Raw genomic sequence first — 18,933 nt, forward strand, 5'->3', positions numbered from 1 at the left:
TCACAGATTGCACATTGAAGTGAAGCGTTTTCACTTCACTCGACGGAGACCCAGTCTGCCTGGTGAGACATTGCCATCTCAAGAAATTCAGTATTAGACGCAGCCATTTTTCAACCTCAATCGTAACTCTGTTACAACTTCTGGCGCTCAGACTCTCTTCTTGCCTCAAGAAACATTAACTCGATTTCTCATGCTTTACCAAATACCTGGAAGCATGGTAAACTTCTTCTTCTTGTATTTGTCACCGAACTCCTTGCGGTATCGTCGCTCCTTCTTTGTTGCCCATTGCCCCATCTGGACAACGGAGACAATAAGAAAGATGAGTACTCCCCAACTGAGACCACTTAGAAGATAAACCCCAAGCCAAGAAGCAGTCTCCGTCATATAGTTGGGGCAGGTCACGAGATTAAACAAGAACCCTTGGGGGATACCTCGTTCAGTCCCGCCCGAGCTTCGGAGCCCTTTCAAGATGAGATGTGTTTGAAGGTTGCCCAGTTCCCCAAGGAGGAAGATAATCAACCCGGGATAAAATAGTAGTGGGTTCGGCTCTTGTGCTGCTGCCGAGTATGGGGAATAGATGAACAATGCGATCATGAGGCCGGAGAGGATCCAGTAATGAAAACTGTTCTTGAAGATATTGCGGAGAGGCATGGTAGCAGCCGAGAAGCGATGAACAAACAACGTCTCCAGCTCCCGCTTGACAAAGTGCAAGCATATCAACACACAGAGCACTTGTTGTAACTGCGACGACTCCTTGCTGGCAGATGGGTAGATGTACGGTCGTAGGAAGAGTATCACCGGATGTATCAGGATCGGCCCAGCATACTCCACCAGGAAGACCGTGCGCCATGCTATCTGTGTCCCGAGGTCTTTTACATGAATTGTGCTCTGGTCACGTAGCCCGGTCTGGTATATCGAGGTGTCCTTTGAGTTGGCCACAACGCTGCCATCGGAGCCCTTGGTCACGCGCAGCTGGTGAATCGAGTATTTGGTTCTGCGTGCAAGTTCAGAATACAGGTCGGCTGCGGAGGCGTCGGGTTTCAGATCGAGGGACTCCGGCAGGGATTTGATGGGTTTCCCTACAAGATTGTGAGCAGGGATGCTGTCGAGGGGGAAGGGGCGGAGGTTTCTGTCCATGTCTTGGTTTCAACCAAATTTGCTTACCTCGAGGGCGTATTTGAAGTGTGATGGGTTTCGACGCCATGTTGGGCGGCTGAGTTCCTGCGGCTGAGGGAACACGAGTCTTGGAAGGGCACCAAAGACGACGGGAGAGGACGACGGATGTGAAGGAGAAGCGACTTCAAGGAGACAAGCTGATGGCCATCGAATCACAGTCGCAAGGGAAATGCTGTTGCGGGTTGCGGCTTGCTGGTGGCAGATATTGTGGCATTCGAAAAATAAAGGCTGCGCGTTCAATAAACTAATGCGACTCTGGCATCTGGAGCTCTGATTTCCAACAGCAGCCGTCCATTGGATGAATCCCCCTTTTACGGCCCCGCTTTCCCCTTTTGACGGTTTTGCTTCTCAATGCGGCGCTATTCTTGTTGTGGTGGCTTCCTGGACCCTTTGGTTCCTTGGTTTCCTTACAGCCCGTTCAGCCGTACAAGGGGCTGGCTGGGAATGTGAACATGAGTACAAGTATGGAGTATGGACCCGAGAAAAGTATTATTATAAGCGCTGCTCTTCCTTCTGCGCTGACCCGCCTCCTCTTCTGCTGATGGGACCGAGTAAGCAGATCAATGGTCAGCCAGTGTATCACCTAGGGGTATATCACAATTGTCCTCAGCCTCATTTCCGATCTTGTTCCTTGCTTGGATTCTTTTGGGTATAATTGCTCTACGGCTGGTCGTAACTTGTCGACGTCTGGGACCCAGAGGCTTTCAACATGCCATTGAGCTTGTCAAAACTGAAGGGTATGCTATGCATCCCTGAAAGCTCTGACAAATACTCAAAGGATGTAGGATTCAAGCCCGCCAAGGGGTCTCAGCCTGATAAGACGCCGGTTGTCGAAGAACGACCTCGTACGAGCGACTCTAGCAGCTCTGCATCGACCAGTGAAACCAAGAGGTCAGACCAGATCTTGGATGTGCTCAAGACCTTCAACTTGAAGAATCTCAGGACCGTCAAAGATGTCGCCTTACAGCAAATTGACGGCGAGCCTATCGACGACAAGACATACCTTATGGAACGAATCATTCAACTAGTCGCGGATCTTCCTATTTCCAGCAGAACCAGCGCTACTCTGACCAATGCGTTCCTGAACCAGCTGTGGACAGATCTGAAACATCCGCCTCAATCATATCTGGGAGCCGATTACATCTATCGCAAGGCAGATGGGACCAACAACAATATTCTTTGGCCGCATCTTGGGGCTGCAGGGCAGCCGTATGCACGAACAGTGCGTCCTCGATTGATGCAGCCCGTTGCCAGGCCGGATCCTGGAGTCATCTTCGACAGTCTTCTGGCTCGCAAGCAGTTCAGGCCTCATCCCAACAAGATATCGAGCGTACTCTTCTATGTGGCCTCGATCATTATCCACGACATCTTTCACACAAATCACGATGACTATAGCATTTCTGATACTTCTTCCTACCTCGATTTGGCTCCTCTTTATGGCAATTCTGTAAAAGACCAGGAGGCTATTCGGACCATGCAAGGTGGAAAGCTGAAACCTGACTGCTTCTCAGATGTGCGGATTCTCGGCTTTCCTCCTGGCGTCGGCGTCCTTCTCATCATGTTCAATCGCTTTCACAATCACATAGCAGAGAATCTTGCTCGCATCGACGAAAATGGCCGCTTCTCGAGGATTCTCAATCCACAAGGCAAGCCGAAGCCGCCTAACGCCGACAAGTTATATGATGAAGCATTGTTCCAGACGGCACGGTTGATCACCACTGGCCTCTACATCAACATCATCTTGAAAGACTACGTCAGAACAATTTTGAATCTGAATCGAGTAGACTCGTTGTGGAACCTCGACCCGAGATCTGAGGAAGGCAATGCTATCTTTGGCCATAAGATTCCGGAAGCCACTGGGAATTCTGTATCGGCGGAATTTAATCTGGTCTACCGATGGCACTCCTGTGTCTCCGAGAGGGACGAGCAGTGGACCAAGGAAGCTTACACCAAGCTATTCGGGCATCAGTCATCGCTGTCCATGGGTCAGTTCCTCGGTGCACTCAATGATTGGGCCAAGAAGCTGAGCCCGGATCCGGCCAGGCGAGAGTTTGCAGGTCTTCAGCGCCGACCTGACCACAAGTACCCCGACGAAGAGCTGGCAGCTATCTGGACTGCATCTGTCTCGGACGTAGCGGGTAGTTATGGTGCCCTCCATGTGCCTGAGATCCTGAAGAATGTGGAAGTGTTGGGTATCATTCAAAGTCGTTCTTGGAATCTGGCAAGCTTGAACGAGTTTCGAGAATACTTCAAGCTCGAGCCCCATAAGACGTTCGAAGATATCAATCCCGACCCTTTCGTCGTCGACCAGCTGCGTCGACTTTACGGCCACCCGGATAATGTCGAAATATACCCCGGCGTAGTCATCGAAGCGGCCAAGGAGCCCAAACTCCCTGGCAGCGGTTTGTGTACAAATTTCACCACCTCGCGAGCAATTCTTTCAGACGCTGTTGCGTTGGTTCGAGGAGACCGTTTCTATACCATTGACTATACCCCTGCCAATCTGACGAACTGGGGATTCAAACAGGCAGACTATGACTTGGCCATAAACAATGGATGTGTGTTTTATAAGTTGGTCTTGACTGCCTTACCCAACAGCTATCGACAGGATTCAGTGTACGCGCACTACCCGCTGGTGATTCCGGAGGAAAATAAGGCGATCATGACCAAGCTGAAGAAGGCAGATTTGTACAGTTTCGACAAGCCAGATAATCTTCCTGCTGCCGTTGCCGTTAGCTCTTCCTCAGCTTGCAGGACTGTCGTGGGGAGTACGTCTGGTTTCCGTTCATCTTGGGATATGCAGCTCTTCTCCTCTGGGCAGGAACTTCAGCATCATCGCGAAAAGGGTCTGATTGTCGCCCACAAGCTGCTCCAGACGGAAGGACTGCAGGCTGCGGCAGACGCCTTCTACAAGGACGTCATCACTGCTCTGGTCCGGAAGAGTGCGTATCAGCTCGCAGGCTGTCGGCAGGTTGACGTCGTTCGGGATGTTTTCAATGTTGCTCATGCGCAGTTCGCCGCAAACCTCTTCCTTCTGCCCTTGGGAGGTAAGGGGAAATCTCACGACAAATACGATGAACATGATCTTATTGCCCTTCTTTCCGCCATCTATGGCTGTGCAAATGTGAAGCAACCTGATAGGCGTTTTACTTTGATCAAGAAGAAACGAAAGGCGATTCTGCAGCTCGCAGGGCGCCTGCAAGCGGAAGTGAGCAACGGCATCAAGGGTAATTTCAGCCTACACTCGCACTCGCCGGTACAGCTTCGAAGCCTTGCAGCGCAAGCGACTCAGGAAGCCTCGAAGACTGGACTATCCCCGGCAGATATCGTGTGGACTCAACTGCTCCCGTTGGCAGCTTGGGTTTTCGTCAATCAGTCGCGAGTCTTTGCTGAGGTGCTCGATCACATTCTCGGCGCAAGAGACAGGAAACCAAGCATCGAGGAGCTGAAGCGGATGCTAGACCAAGAGGGCCCATTATCGAGTAAGGCGGAGACCTACTTTCGCGAGATCTGTAGGGGTCGACCAGCTACCCCCATCTTCAGAGAGGCGACATCTTCGCAAATTGTGATCGACGGAGGGAAACAGCTTCAGGTGTCTGCAGGGCAGCGTATTCTCTGTGACACAGACAAGGTAAGTTAGGCTTTGCTTGAGCGAGAATGATGGCGCTAACTGCAAATGACAGGCTGCGGTGCATTGTGACAGCACCACATTATCTGATGCTGGACCAGGCCAGTCCCAGGATCCGCAGGCCTCATCTGGAGACGAGGTTTCTCTTGGAGCTCGACTGAGCCTTGCATCGTTGGGATCGACCATGTCTGTTCTTTGCGGGCTTGAAGGGTTGACCAGAGCCGTAGGACCAACAGGCCAGCTTCGGCAACTGAACGAGGGTGACGTGGTAAACTATCTGAATGTCGAGGAGAGCATGGTACAGCCATACCCGGCGGCCTTGACGATCAAATGGCAAGGATGAAGAGAATAGAGCTTGAGCCAGTGCTTGGTTGGATAGCTAGAAGTACTTCGGAATGAGTAAAGCCAAACGGCTGCCTGTGGTGCTGAAGGTTTTGTAGCCTGACTGGGCGCTCTGGGCGTCTACTGGCCCCTCCTCACACCCCCGGAAGACCCAGCCATTGGCAGATGCGGCTAGTACCTTGAGGGGAAGCGGCACGTCATTTCCCACTAGGGACTCCAGGCCCAAGCGCGTCAAAAGTCAAGTAGTCGCCCGAACCATCTTCACTTGCCAGAAAGTGCGGCAGCACCCAAGCAGGCAGTGAAGCGCAGCACAAAAGAATCGACGCCACAAGACAGACAAGTTTCGGTTTTCATCTCTCCATCACCCCCAGTCGAGGCCTGCTTTACAACAAATCCTCATTCTTTTATTTCAACGTCTTGCGTCCTTGCTCTCTGTACACTACTTTTACCTATTAATTTCGTCCTTGATTTCATCCTTGGAGAGGCCAGCTACTGGCCTGCGTCAGGGCATAGGTGATTGCGGCTTCATAATTCGCAACACCCTTGAACTTTCAACGAAACTTCAAGCACTCTTTCGCACACAAATTCTCCTGCCGATTCAGAACAATCGCCTCTTCTTCTCTTCCTCACCGGAATTCAACCAACCCGCTCTTCCTGCCTGTATTGCTGTGCCAGCAATCCTGCCTCCCCAATACCGTGATCTTCGTCTCTCATCTGGAGATCGACTCTCGCAAGGCTGAACACAACCTCACTTTCTGATGCAACCTATGGTGCCGATTCACGGGGCTTAGTGAAGATGGGGAAGGTTACGAGGAAGCCGCAGGAGAAGCACAAGGCGTCGTTGGTGAGTTTGTTCCTGCTGCTCCATATATTGGGTGGACAAGGCTGATGTGACTGCTACAGTCCCCTGCGGTAACAGATCTGGTCAAGCAGGTTTCGACAGTGCCCTTGGTCGACCTTCCGGGTGTCTTGGCTGCCTGGTCGCCGAGATGGCCTTATCCCCGTGGCGATCTCAACAACTGGATCGAACCTCTCGACCGTTTTGACAGCATCCTCCAGTCCTTCAACTCGAGATATGGCTTGGACAAAGGCCCTCAGACAATACCCTTTAACTCATCACTATTACTCGAGGGGAGCCCTGGGGTCGATGAGCAGGGTTTGAAAGAGAGAGGATTTGGCCCAGAGGGTGATAGAGAACTGGTCGAATCGGTTCTGGCCTTTTCGAAACTTCTGGTTGAAAAATGTGCAAACCGCGCAGTCTACAATAGCACAGACCGCTTGAATGACTTGTTACATACCACATCGCTCTCCCTACTGCACAGCACTCTGCAAATCACCTTCTTCCTAGCGCAGCGGTACGGAGGCATTCGCCCCTCTCATGGGCCAAAATTTTATGATTTTGATTTTGAGCGTATCGAGAGACTGGCTTCGCCTTTCGGGCCACTTCCAGCGAATACTAAACGTGGACCACCATCTCCAGTCAAGACCAAGTCCAAAGAGAAAGTTCAGCACAACGGCAGCAAACCGAGGCGTGGCTCCACTGCATTCAATCCAAACGACTTTCGTGCCCTCTGCAAGGAATCCCCACAGCATGGCGACCGCGGGAAATCTTCATCAGCCGGACTTGATCGAGATTGGTCTGCATGGGCTCACCACGTCAGAGTCTGGTGGGAAACCTCAGGCTCCGAACCCGAGGCTGCCTCTGTTGAAGCCTCGCAATCGTTAGAAACCTCACCCACCCCGACACGCAGCCGACCATTGTCGACGGGCCCTGGCACGGCAAATACCAACGGCTCTTCCAATGACATTGGCAGTAGTAGAATTATCCATGCACCAGGTGAAAAAGAGAAGAGTGTGAAGATACTCGAATTCTCTCCCTCGGATCTATCAGCCACCACTATTGAGACGATCTTGCACAACCACCTGGCTGACGACATGCCGCCCAAGGTTCGATACGAGCTGCTGCACCAGCTTCGTGTTACCTATGCTTTGATCACCTCCTCGAGTAGTCGCAAGGAGCTGTTAGCAGTGCGGCTCTTGTCCATCGCTAGTCTGGCCAATGTCTTTGGCGAACCAGACCTCACTCAGAAACTGTTCTCGGAGGAGAAGCCTCAGGAATTCATCCAGCAAGTTGTGGGTCTTCTTCACGACACAAAGAAGTCCCACCCTAGTGTGCCCATCTATCTTCAAACTCTGGCCATGGAGACAATGTCGTTCCTGGCACACTCGAAATCTTTCGCTTCCGAGATTCATGCTGCATTGGGTGCAGGATCAAGTCAGGGGCTCCTTTCTCAACTGATACAAAAGGGCCTGAGTGATATTGCTCAGGAGCATGACCATACCGATGACGTGTTTGGGGACGATTGGAGAGACGCGATCTTTTCGTTGCCGAGGACGCTCATTGAGGTTACTGGTCACCACGGACGCTCTAGCGAGGCGGTGATAGCTTCAAGCTTTATCACCTCATACCTTACCGGGTTCAGTATTACAACCGCCAAAGCCATGAGGGTCCACCTGCGCATGCTTGACTTTATCAAGACGTTCTTCCATCACTTCAAAGATGGTCTCGCCACTTTGTTAAGTAACAATGCTTTTGAGGCTATCTGCAATCTCTTGAGCACTCTTGTGACAAGTGCTTGGGATCTTCTCCAGGCAGGCCAAGGGATACCGGCTCAGCATAAGACGCGGGCTACGGACTACGAAATCCCTTATATGCATCAGCAAATAATCCGATCCATCATTGACATGATCAACGACATCAGCGGTCATCAGGGTCAGCAGGCTGATCGAGTGCTGAGAAGCCTGGTCGACTCTCAGGCTTTGCTCCGTGCCTTTCGGCTCATTGTCGACCATCTGACTGCTTTCGGTGCGCACACATGGAGCGAAGTCATCAAGGCCATCTGGGGATTTCTCCACAACGAGCCCACAAGCTATGCAGTGATATCCGAAGCAGGTATTATTCAGAGCATTCTAAACACAGTCAATCCGTCACCGAACCCGTCAGAAACTCCAGCGAATCAGAAGCGGTCAAATTCAATATCGTCGGTCCCTGAAAATCGACCACAAGGTATTCCACCCGTGGTTGATGCAATTGTCAATGTCTCTCAGGTGTTCGGCGCCATTTGTCTTACGAGCGCTGGTTTCGACCTGTTCAAATCCTCCGGTGCTCTGGAGAAGTTTTTCGAGATCTTCGAGTCACCTGCCCATGTGAAGGTCCTCAACGATGCAAGCATGCTGGCTATGCTTGGTTCGACATTCGATGAGCTCATCAGACATCATCCAAACTTGCGGACTTCCGTTTTGAGTGCGGTGATGATAATGCTTGGTCGCGTGCGTCATATAGGCAGGTCGCTCTCCGTCAACTTTGGTGCAGGAGCAAAGCTGTGGCTTGGTACAGAGGATGAACTTGTTCCCTGCGGTGGACGCGAGGCCCTGTCGTTGGAGATTCTACCACCAGTTTCAAGCAATGCTGATGAACTCATTCCTGCCAGAAAGATTGACCTGCCGAATGGTGACAAATTGATTCTGGAGGATGAGATGCTTCCCCCGAGCACTGTTACCGGAAGACCGAGCGATCAAGATGGCAATGGGCTGAAAGCTAGTGACTACGTGAGACCTGCGATTGCGTTCTTGATGGCTTTCTTCGAGCACCAGGCTCATTGCACTAGCTTTTTGGACCATGGTGGCTGTGACCTTGTCTTGGACTTCATCACATTGCCCAGCCTGCCGGTTGCAACTCAACCCTTTGACCGACACGGTGGAATGTTCCAAGAGCTGGCCGCGGCAGTTCACATGATGGCCGAGACCAAACCGCACATTGTACTTCCAGCACTTGTCGACCGCGCGCGTTTTGCTTGTTCGGAGCTAAAGCACTTCAGCCAATGTCAGCCAACCGACTGGTCTTGTTATTTTGGCCCTCTAGTGAAAGCCGCGCCAGGCACCACCGGGACAGGCAAGGGCCCTGCTCCGCAGCTGTCAGACGTGGAGTTAAATGGAACTCGCCTAGTCAGAAGCATGATGGCGGTCTTTTGTCTGGCCCAGGTGCTAAGCGAGATCTTCAACATTCCGATTTATAACCAGAGACACATGCATAACTTCCTGTTCGGGTCAGTGAACCTAGAGGATGTTTTAGCCGACATTGCTCAAATGATGGGAGCGATATCAGCTGCCTGTTGTCGCGAGGATGTCGCGCTCCAGCGCTCAATCCCCGAATCCTGGATCTCGGCAACACGCCCAGAACACTTCTCGACCGGTGACGATGAGGTCGATAAACTTTTGAGTGTTCGCGACATCACGTCTCGCCATACAGGGCTTTCGACACCTGAAACTGGCGAGAATAAAGCAATCTCTGGGTCAGACTCCGCTACACTGAGTAAGGATCGACAAACACCATTCTTCAAGAACGTCCAGACTCTACGCTTTCTCTTGATCGAAACTCCTGCCGCCATCACCGATTTCCTGTGTCGACTTGGCCGCAACATCGCTGGCCGGCGTCGCCCAGACACCTTCTCCAAACAGAAGACGTCCTTAGTGGCAAATGCTCTCGCCTCCGCCTATTTGACACAACTTCGACCATACTTCCTCAATCCGAAACCTCCGCAAAACGGTGGCGCCGAGGATACCGAACCCCGCTTTACTTATCTTGTGATCGCTCTAGATAACGTCCGGGGCAGCTTCTACGACGACAGCAGTTCGTCATCAGGACCCATCGCGACACATCCAGCCCGTCAAGGTTTTGTCGTCGAGGCGTTTCGCAAGGCTGGCGGTATCAAAACTCTGACGGAGATCGGCACAGAGTTTTTCGACAAATTGAAGTCCTGCAAAGTGGAGCATGCCATTTTCTCTGCCAATACGGGTCTCAAAATCTGTCTCGATATCCTGGAGGTATTCACCGATTCAAAATGCATCATGGAATCGGCACAGTCGAACAACATGAAGACTATAGACCCTTCGAGGCAACACTACTTTGTTCCTGCTCAAGTATTACTCAACTTACGGATGGAAGCACTTCCGCTCGCGCGATTGATATGGGCGAGTGAATACGCGGACCAAGCATCCAAAGACGTTGTGCAGAAGCTGATCTCGATCTTGAAGCATGTATTCACTGGTGACCATGAGATGGAAGCAGTGCAGTCTGATGGTGACCACCCTACTCTTGCACCCTTTGCGCCAAGGCGACCGGAGTTTGACCCTTCAAAGGTCAACACTTTGAAAGAGAAAGGCTACAGTGAGGATCTCGTACGCGAGGCTCTTTACCGCTCCAATTCGCAAGCGCCAAATATCTACACGCCAGCTGAAGAGTACTGCCGAGCACTTTTAGCCAATCCTCGCCGGAGGCGACTGCCAGTCCCTGAGAGAGACAGCGACACTGCGACTGCTCCTAGCAATATTTCTGGCGCTGTGACTCCGCCGGCAAACTCAATTTCATCTTCTGGTTGGGTCTCGCTGGGCACGATTCACACTCTACCTCCGAATGCGCATCAAGCGCCAGACGACAACGAGATGGAAGACGTCACCACCTCTAGTCAAAACACTTCCGCATCGAGACCTGCGGATAATGCCACGACGAGCGTTTCTTCCGCAATGGACATCAGTAACCTTCTCAATAGTGACACTGAACCTGAACGCGTGGTACCACAACCTTCCGAGGCAGATCTGCCACGGAATTACTCCGTTCAATCGATCAACGAACAGAGGGCACTCATCAGAGAGGACCTGGCAGAGCGATGCAACAATATTCTCGACAATCACCCGAACTTGACCTTCGAGCTGTCTGACTTGATCATTAGTGCAACAAAGAAATTGGGTGAAGATCAAGCCAATGAGTTTTGGAGAACTACCTTGGATCTTCTGACTAGTTCACTACTATCGATGCAAGACGAAGATGATATTAACGAATCCCGCGGAAAGAAAATCGCCGCCGCAGCACACCTGGTAGCTCTCCTTATCCAGGATGGAGAAGTGTTCAAAGAGACACTCAATATATTCCAGGACTCGTTTGAAGGCATCCTTTCGTTTTTACAACTTCCGGCAGCGGATGGACGGGCAGATGAAGGCTCCTTTCCATGGGTTGCGCCTATCCTGCTGATTATTGAAAAGATGCTGTCCAAGGACTGTGAGCCGGCAGTAGTCAAGTGGGATAATCCGACGGACCTTGATTCTGTCACAAAGGCTGTGCTGACACCGGTTGCTGTGTTCGATATGGATGACAAACTGAAGCTCTTCGAAGCACTCGTGAACCTGCTTCCTCGCGTTGGCAAAGACAAAGGCATGGCTTTAGCCATCACTAGAGTTCTAGTTCCTCTTACAAGAACTCGAGAAGTTGCCAGCAGGTTGGCTGAGAAACGGAACCTTCAGAGACTCTTCCTCATGGTCAAGCAACTTACCAATGGGGTGGGACATCGCCTACAAAGTTGCTTCATGCTCATTCTGCGACACATTGTCGAGGACGACGCAACCCTGAAACAAATCATGCGCAGTGAGATAAAGCTTCTATTCCACTCTCGCAGCACGGCACGGCAACCAGACACAAACAGTTACATTCGTGAGCTGTACCATCTTGTCCTGCGATCGCCATCTGTCTTCGTCGAGACGACAAATGAGCTTGTCAAATTGTCTTCGTGGCAGCCGCATGCTACAGGTGTGGCTGCTCTGGTATTGAAGGATACTCTAGTGCTGAAGGAGACCAGTGAGTCCAAGGCAACCGACCAAGACGAAGGTGCCCAAAGTCAACCAAACGAAGACAGCACAGTGGATGGCACGCAGCCAGCAGCCAGCGTTGAAAACGCGCCAAATCCCAACGAAGAGGGTAGCAAAGGCAAGGTGCCCGAATTGAAGCCTCCAACTGTCGAGCATCCGGATGGAGTCATTCACTTCATTCTATCTGAATTGTTGAATTACAAGGATGTTGAGGATAAAGATCCCCCTGCCCAGGTTTCGGGCACTCCAACTGTGAATGGGACGTCAAATCTTAACCAACACACCGCTACAGCAAGTTCGTCTGAAGGCCCTGCCATTGACGGTTCGCAGCCGAAATCTGAGAAGGCAAAGTTCAAGCCCGAGGAGCACCCAATCTTTTCCTACCGCTGCTTCTTGATGTACAATCTGACCGAACTTCTGCACTCTTATAACCGCGCAAAGATTGAGTTCATCAATTTCTCTCGCAAGGCTGACCCAATGGCGGGTACGCCATCGAAGCCACGTTCTGGGATTCTCAACTACTTCCTCACCGGACTGATTCCATCCTGTTATGTGGACAAGGAAGATTCTCTCCAATTCAAGAAGAAATTGCTCACAAGTGATTGGGCTATCCGAGTGATTGTTGCCCTGTGTTCTAAGACAGGGGAAGCGGGTATGACTGTTACTGCGCAACGATACTCCACACAGCCACAAATCGAGGACGTTGACGACGAACCAGACCTGACATTCGTGCGCCGCTTTGTCCTCGAGCACGCCATCAAAGCGTACAAGGATGCCATTTCTTCGAACGAACCACTTCAGATGAAGTACAGTCGATTGCTGTGTCTCGCTGACATGTTCAATCGTCTCTTGACAAAGCCCGCCGTCCCAGAAGGCTCTGCTGGCTCCCAGAATACTTCCTACAAAGTTCTTTCCAGGATGATGTTTGAGAAGAATCTTATCTCAGTCTTGACCAGTTCGCTCACAGAAATCGATCTTGCATACCCTGGCTCCAAGAGAGTGATTAAGTTCATCCTGCGCCCATTACAGGAGCTCACCACATTAGCAACCCAACTAAGCGTCACGTCGCCGGACCTTTTGAACTCCGTGGTGGGAAACATGCCTGAAGACGTCATTTCGTCTGCCTCGTCGGTATCGGATGTTGATGAAGAGCGGGAAGAAACACCTGATCTTTTCCGAAATTCTGCGCTCGGTTTGCTGGATCCTAATCGGGATCCTGGCTCGGACTCTGCGACGGATGAAGAAGATGAAGACGAGGAGATGTATGACGATGCGTATGAGGACGAAATGGAGTACGATGACGGCATGGTTGCCGGTCCGAACGACGACGAAGCAGTCAGCGATGAAGAAGAAGGTGAAATGGGGCCAGACGGTGAAATAGAGGGCCTTCCAGGTGATGTACCAATGGACATCGAATTTGTTGTGAACGATCCTCACATGGATGTCGACTCAGATGAAGATGAAGATGATGAGGATGACGACGAGTCCGACGAAGACGACGAGGACGATGACGATGACGACGACGGCGAAGACTTCGAAATTGGTGAAGACGACGATGCCGGTGAAATCAACGCTGATGACGAAAACAACAGTCTCAATGAAGGGCCCGAGGACGAGGAAGGCGAATGGGAAGACGAAGATGAAGATGAAGACGACGACGATGAGGGCGATGAGGCAGAAAATGCTGGGGGACGACATCGCATCGCTGGGTTCGATCACGATGAGTTTTCCTTCCCTGGAGGTATGATGCCCGTTGCTGTAGTACAGGGTCACGACAATGGCCCGCCCGCCTCGGCAGGTGTCCTCAGCAACTTGCTTCGGGTCTTGGGTGACCACGACCTTGATGGCTCGATGGGCGATCGGTCAGAAGATAGGTCTACGCCACTCAGGATAACCGCCCGTCGTAGTCGTCCTTCAATCGATCCAGGCGTCGTTCCACCTCCAGGAATAACTTTTCCAGAGGAAGAGGACGATGATGATGAGGACGAGGACGACGAGGACGAAGACGATGAAGATGGCGACGATATGGACGAGAATGACGGATTGGAGTACGGTGACTTCGATCACTTACTTGGTGGTGCCCGTGAGATCATCGAGCACACCCATTTGACATGGGACCATCCGCCTCTTATGCGGCGGCATCGTCCACTTGCTGGCTCGGTCTGGAATTCCCTTACTAGGCGGATTGAAGGCCGTGAGGATCTGAATCCACCAGGCCGCTCGGGCCGTATATCGGGACACGTGAGGTCTGGCGATGATGGCACAAACCCTCTGTTACGAAGGCCTCAACCAGAGTCTCGACAGAGAACAGAGCAGCTTGGTACTAGCATTTTCTTCCCGTCCGCGATGCAGATACCAGGGATCCCTCCCTTCCATCAACCTATTCAAGCAACTCTCCATACGGTTGATCCACGCGGAATAGGCGGACATGGAGCTGTACTTGACGCCATTTTCTCGGCTCTTCAGCGTGGCGAGATAGGCGAAGGACAGGTTCGGCTTCGCATTCCCGCTCCCCTTACAGATTTCCGCGATCCCTGGCGATCATCTGGGTGGGATCCCCGCCATCACCGTCATGCTTCCCGCGAAGACTCCCAGCGCGGTAACAACTTTGTTCCTTCACCGACTATGGCACGTTGGCAAGAGGAAGTACGACTTCTCTATGGCACTACCTATATAGAGAAGATCCAGAGGGTTCAATTGTGGCTCATGTCGTTCATGGTTCCCTTCGCTCAGCAAGAGGAAAAAGAACTCAAACGGAAGCGAGAACAGGAGCAGAAGGCAGAACGGGAAGAAATGGAAAGATTGAAGGTGGAAGCAGAACGTCGCAAGAAAGAGGCTGAGGAACGCGAAGAAGAGCGTTTGCGGGTTGAGGCCGAAATCGCTGCAGCTGTCGAAGCTGATGCCCAAGAAGAGGATGTTGAGCATGAAGACGGTGACACTGTTCCTATGGAGGATGTACAAGATACGGAAGTATCGAACGCGCAGGAAGCCCCTGACAACGCGGCTTCGACTTCGACTACGACTGAAGCGCAGCCGCGTGTTTTCACTACCATTCGAGGCCGGCAAATCGACATCACAGGGCTTGCGATTGATATTGAGTATTTGGAAGCGCTACCAGAAGAACTCCGCGAAGAGGTCATCATGCAGCAGTATGCTACTCGCCGTGAAGAAGCTCGTCAAGAAGGGGCTAGTACGTCTGGCATTGATCCAGACTTCCTCAACGCTCTCCCAGAAGAGATCCGAGAAGAGATACGGCAACAGGAAGCCCATGCACAACGCCGACGGGAGCGTGAAGAAGCTCGCAGACAAGCTGCAGCCAACGGAGGACACGCGCAGGCGGAAGACATGGACAACGATAACTTCTTGGCCACCCTTGATCCTGCATTCCGTCGTGTGATATTAGCAGAACAGCCCCCGGAGGTCTTGCGTCAGCTTGACCCTCGTCACGCTGCAGAAGGTCGGGCACATGCCAGACGTCTGTATCAATATGTCCGGAATGATGGAGACGGGCGTGACGATCGACACGGCGAAGACGCAGGTCAACGCGACGGCAAGCGGCAGATTATTCAGATGGTTGAGAAGTCTGGAGTGGCAACTTTGTTGCGCCTCATGTTCTTACCACAACAAGGTTCGCTTCGCACAAATCTATGGCATGTCCTACGCAATATCTGCGGTAACCGACAAACTCGATCCGAAGTCGTCAATCTCTTACTCCTCATTCTCAAAGAAGGTTCAACGGATGTGTCGGCTGTTGAGCGCAGTCTAGCCAATTTATCCTTGAGAGCAAAAGCCACTGTTGGCCAGAAGACGCCTCAGCCACTCAAACGTACGCTCTCGCTGCAGCCTGCAGGTGGCATTAGCAATGAGGTCACCCCTCTTGTGGTCGTGCAGCAGTGTCTTTCTGCCCTGAGACAGCTTTGCCAGAGCAATTACCACACTCGGACTATCTTTATCCGGGAAAGTGACGCCAGTCTGGCCTCCAAGAAGGGTAAAGGAAAAGCCAAGGAGGTCAAGGCAGCCAGATATCCTATCAACGATCTAATCAGCCTCCTCGACCGCAAACTGATCGTGGAAAGTTCGTCGTGCCTTCAATCACTTGCTGAGCTTTTATCGGCCGTGACTCAGCCTTTGCCGAATCTTTTGAAGAAGGACAAGGAGAAGGTCGCCGACGAAGAGAAGCCGACTGAGCCTGAGGGCAGGACCACAGAGGAAGCAATTTCCGCCAGTGCATCTACTGAAGCAGCTCAACCAGCTCGAATAGATGCCGATGTTGAGATTCAAGATGCTCCGGCTCCTGTTGCTACCAACGAAGCGACTGAAGCTTCTGCAAGTGTGGCTGAACAACCCGAGACTGCTGAGACTGGCACGAATGACAATGCAGAAACTAGCAATGACGACTTGACGACCGAAGGCGCCAAATCAAAGAAGGCTTTCGAACCGCCCGAGGTTTCAGAACACAATTTACAACTCGTTGTGAGCATCTTCGTTGCTCCGGAATGCAATAGCGATACATTCCACTCTACCTTGGAGACGCTGTCGAGCCTGTCATGCATTCCCGGTACCTCGGCCGTCTTTAGCAAGGAGTTGATTCATCACATCAAAGAACTTTCGGAATCCATCTGCAAAGACCTAGAGGAGCTGATTCCACAACTCAAAGAAGCGCAGTCGATCACTGACCTCCACGTGCTCTCGTCGACAAAATTCTCCCATGGTGGTTCCGACCAAGTCAAGCTATTGCGAGTTCTCCAGGCATTGGACTATCTATCCGCGCCTAAGGCGGAGAATGAAGAACCCGAGGGAAATGCGGTGGCAAAGAGCATCCTTACTTCTTCGTACGAAAGCCTTGCACTGCGACCGCTGTGGAGCAAACTGAGTGAATGTTTAACAACGGTCCGCGAAAAGGACAACATTACCACCTTTGCTACAATATTGCTTCCACTCATCGAGTCGTTGATGGTGGTCTGTAAGAATACCTCTCTCAAAGACTCGGTTCTGGCTCGCCAGATCAGAGAACAGGTACCTGGAAGTCCTGCGCCGGAGGCTATGGATGACCTCCAAGAACTGTTTTTCAACTTCACAACCGAGCATCGGAAGATCCTCAACGATATCATCCGCCAATCTCCCAAGTTGATGCAAGGAAACGGAAGCTTCAGCCTCTTGGTTAAGAACCCCAAAGTCCTCGACTTTGACAACAAGCGAGCCTACTTTACCAAGCAGATTCACTCTAGATTGCACCAGCAACGTCATATTCAACCCCCTCTACAGCTCAACGTCCGCCGCAGCCAAGTGTTCCTCGATTCTTACAAGGCCTTGTACTACAAATCCGCCGAGGAGATGAAATATGGTAAACTCAACATTCGTTTCAACGGCGAAGAAGGCGTTGATGCAGGTGGTGTCACTCGAGAATGGTTTCAAGTTCTTGCTCGAGGCATGTTCAATCCAGATTGGGCCTTGTGGCAACCTGTGGCAGCCGATCGTACCACATTCCACCCTAACCCGCTCAGTTGGATCAATGGTGAACACCTTCTTTACTTCAAATTCATCGGACGCATCATTGGAAAGGCCTTGCACGAGGGCCGTGTTCTCGATTGTCACTTCAGCCGGGCTGTTTATAAGCGTCTTCTTGGGAAGGAACCTAATTTGAAAGATCTCGAGTCTATGGATCTTGACTACTACAAGAGTTTGGTGTGGATTCTGGAGAACGACATCACCGACGTCATCACCGAAGACTTCTCTGTGGTCGAAGAGCAATTTGGCGAGGAAAAGATTGTGGACCTTGTTCCGAATGGCCGCAATATCCCCGTGACGGAGGAGAACAAGAGAGAATACGTCAATGCCCAAGTTCGGTATCGCCTCACCACATCAGTAAAAGAGCAGCTTGAGAATTTCGTCAAAGGTTTCCATGATATCATCCCAGCAGAGCTCATCGCCATCTTCGACGAACAGGAACTCGAATTGCTCATCTCTGGATTGCCAGAGATCGACGTGGACGATTGGAGAGCCCACACCGAATACCACAACTACAATGCCAACAGTCCTCAAGTTACATGGTTCTGGCGCATTGTCCGCGGTATGAGCAACGAAGAACGGGCGAAATTGTTACAATTCGTCACTGGCACCAGCAAAGTTCCTCTCAACGGCTTCAAGGACCTTGAAGGCATGCAAGGGAATACGTTGTTCAGTATTCACAAGTAAGTTTGTCAAATATCCTGTCAGGCTTTTGCACAGATGCTAACGAGACTACCACTATAGGGATCCAAGTCAATCTCGCTTACCGACGAGTCACACTTGTTTCAATCAGCTGGACTTGCCTGCTTACGATGACTATGATACTCTCAAGAACAACTTGATGACGGCAATTAATCTCGGCGCTGATTATTTCGGTTTCGCATGATCGTTCGGACATGCTCGGTGTGACATGCACAAGGCAAAGACATGCCTGTAACGGATTGTAATGGAGACAGGTTGGGGCGGTGATACGCAAGGACTTTCTGTGGTTTCTTTCTTTTCTTAGAGTGAGCTGTGATGTCTACAGGGCACCATCATAAAGACGTCGCGTCGTTCGGGCTGCTGTGGAGATGCGGACAAAATGGACGGAGAACTTGTGGCGACGACAACGGCTGGATCAACAAGGAGTTTGAACAGCAACTCAGTAGTGATCTGGGCTTGGTCTGAGATGTGCAGATCTCAGATGCCCGGTCCAGATCATCTCTAGAGAACCAATGCATAGATAGGTATTAATTTGGCTGATAAAAAGCATCGTTCAATAGCTGCTACTTGGATGTGCCGAATCGATCCATTCGTACATTTGCCCTGGATGGAGTCAGATCTCGGTTTCTTTTTCAGCTGCATTAGTGCCTCTTGTTTCGATTGTGAACTGCGAAAGGCTCGAGTTCTCCCTTTACCCCTTTATTGTTTTTTTTTGATCCACACACGAGTCTGTAATGGAGAGCCCGGAATGGCTTCCGCGCTTGATTGGATCTGGAACTCCCACGAGGCTGAATGTACGAGGCCCTCCTACTCACCAATCATCTTGTGCCCCTCAGATATGTTTTGCCAAGATATGACCTTTCCACTTTTGGCAAGCC

At 51.4% G+C, this 18,933-nt stretch overlaps 3 protein-coding genes across 3 annotated transcripts; 2 read left to right on the top strand and 1 right to left on the bottom strand.

Moving 5' to 3' along the window:
- Nucleotides 1-195: 195 nt before the first annotated feature.
- Nucleotides 196-1,204, bottom strand: Z517_08746 (uncharacterized protein; the record flags this gene model as incomplete). Its single annotated transcript, XM_013427261.1, has 2 exons — nt 196-1,079; nt 1,165-1,204. 2 exons carry the CDS (start codon nt 1,202-1,204, stop codon nt 196-198), a joined length of 924 nt encoding a protein of 307 aa, XP_013282715.1.
- A 681-nt stretch (nt 1,205-1,885) lies between these two features.
- Nucleotides 1,886-5,147, top strand: Z517_08747 (uncharacterized protein; the record flags this gene model as incomplete). Its single annotated transcript, XM_013427262.1, has 2 exons — nt 1,886-4,807; nt 4,860-5,147. The coding sequence occupies 2 exons, from the start codon at nt 1,886-1,888 to the stop codon at nt 5,145-5,147; spliced, it is 3,210 nt and encodes a 1,069-aa protein (XP_013282716.1).
- A 795-nt stretch (nt 5,148-5,942) lies between these two features.
- Nucleotides 5,943-18,239, top strand: Z517_08748 (uncharacterized protein; the record flags this gene model as incomplete). Its single annotated transcript, XM_013427263.1, has 3 exons — nt 5,943-5,990; nt 6,050-18,036; nt 18,098-18,239. 3 exons carry the CDS (start codon nt 5,943-5,945, stop codon nt 18,237-18,239), a joined length of 12,177 nt encoding a protein of 4,058 aa, XP_013282717.1.
- Nucleotides 18,240-18,933: the final 694 nt, after the last annotated feature.

The sequence above is a fragment of the Fonsecaea pedrosoi genome, assembly GCF_000835455.1.
Source record: "Fonsecaea pedrosoi CBS 271.37 unplaced genomic scaffold supercont1.5, whole genome shotgun sequence".
NCBI classification, from domain to species: domain Eukaryota; kingdom Fungi; phylum Ascomycota; class Eurotiomycetes; order Chaetothyriales; family Herpotrichiellaceae; genus Fonsecaea; species Fonsecaea pedrosoi.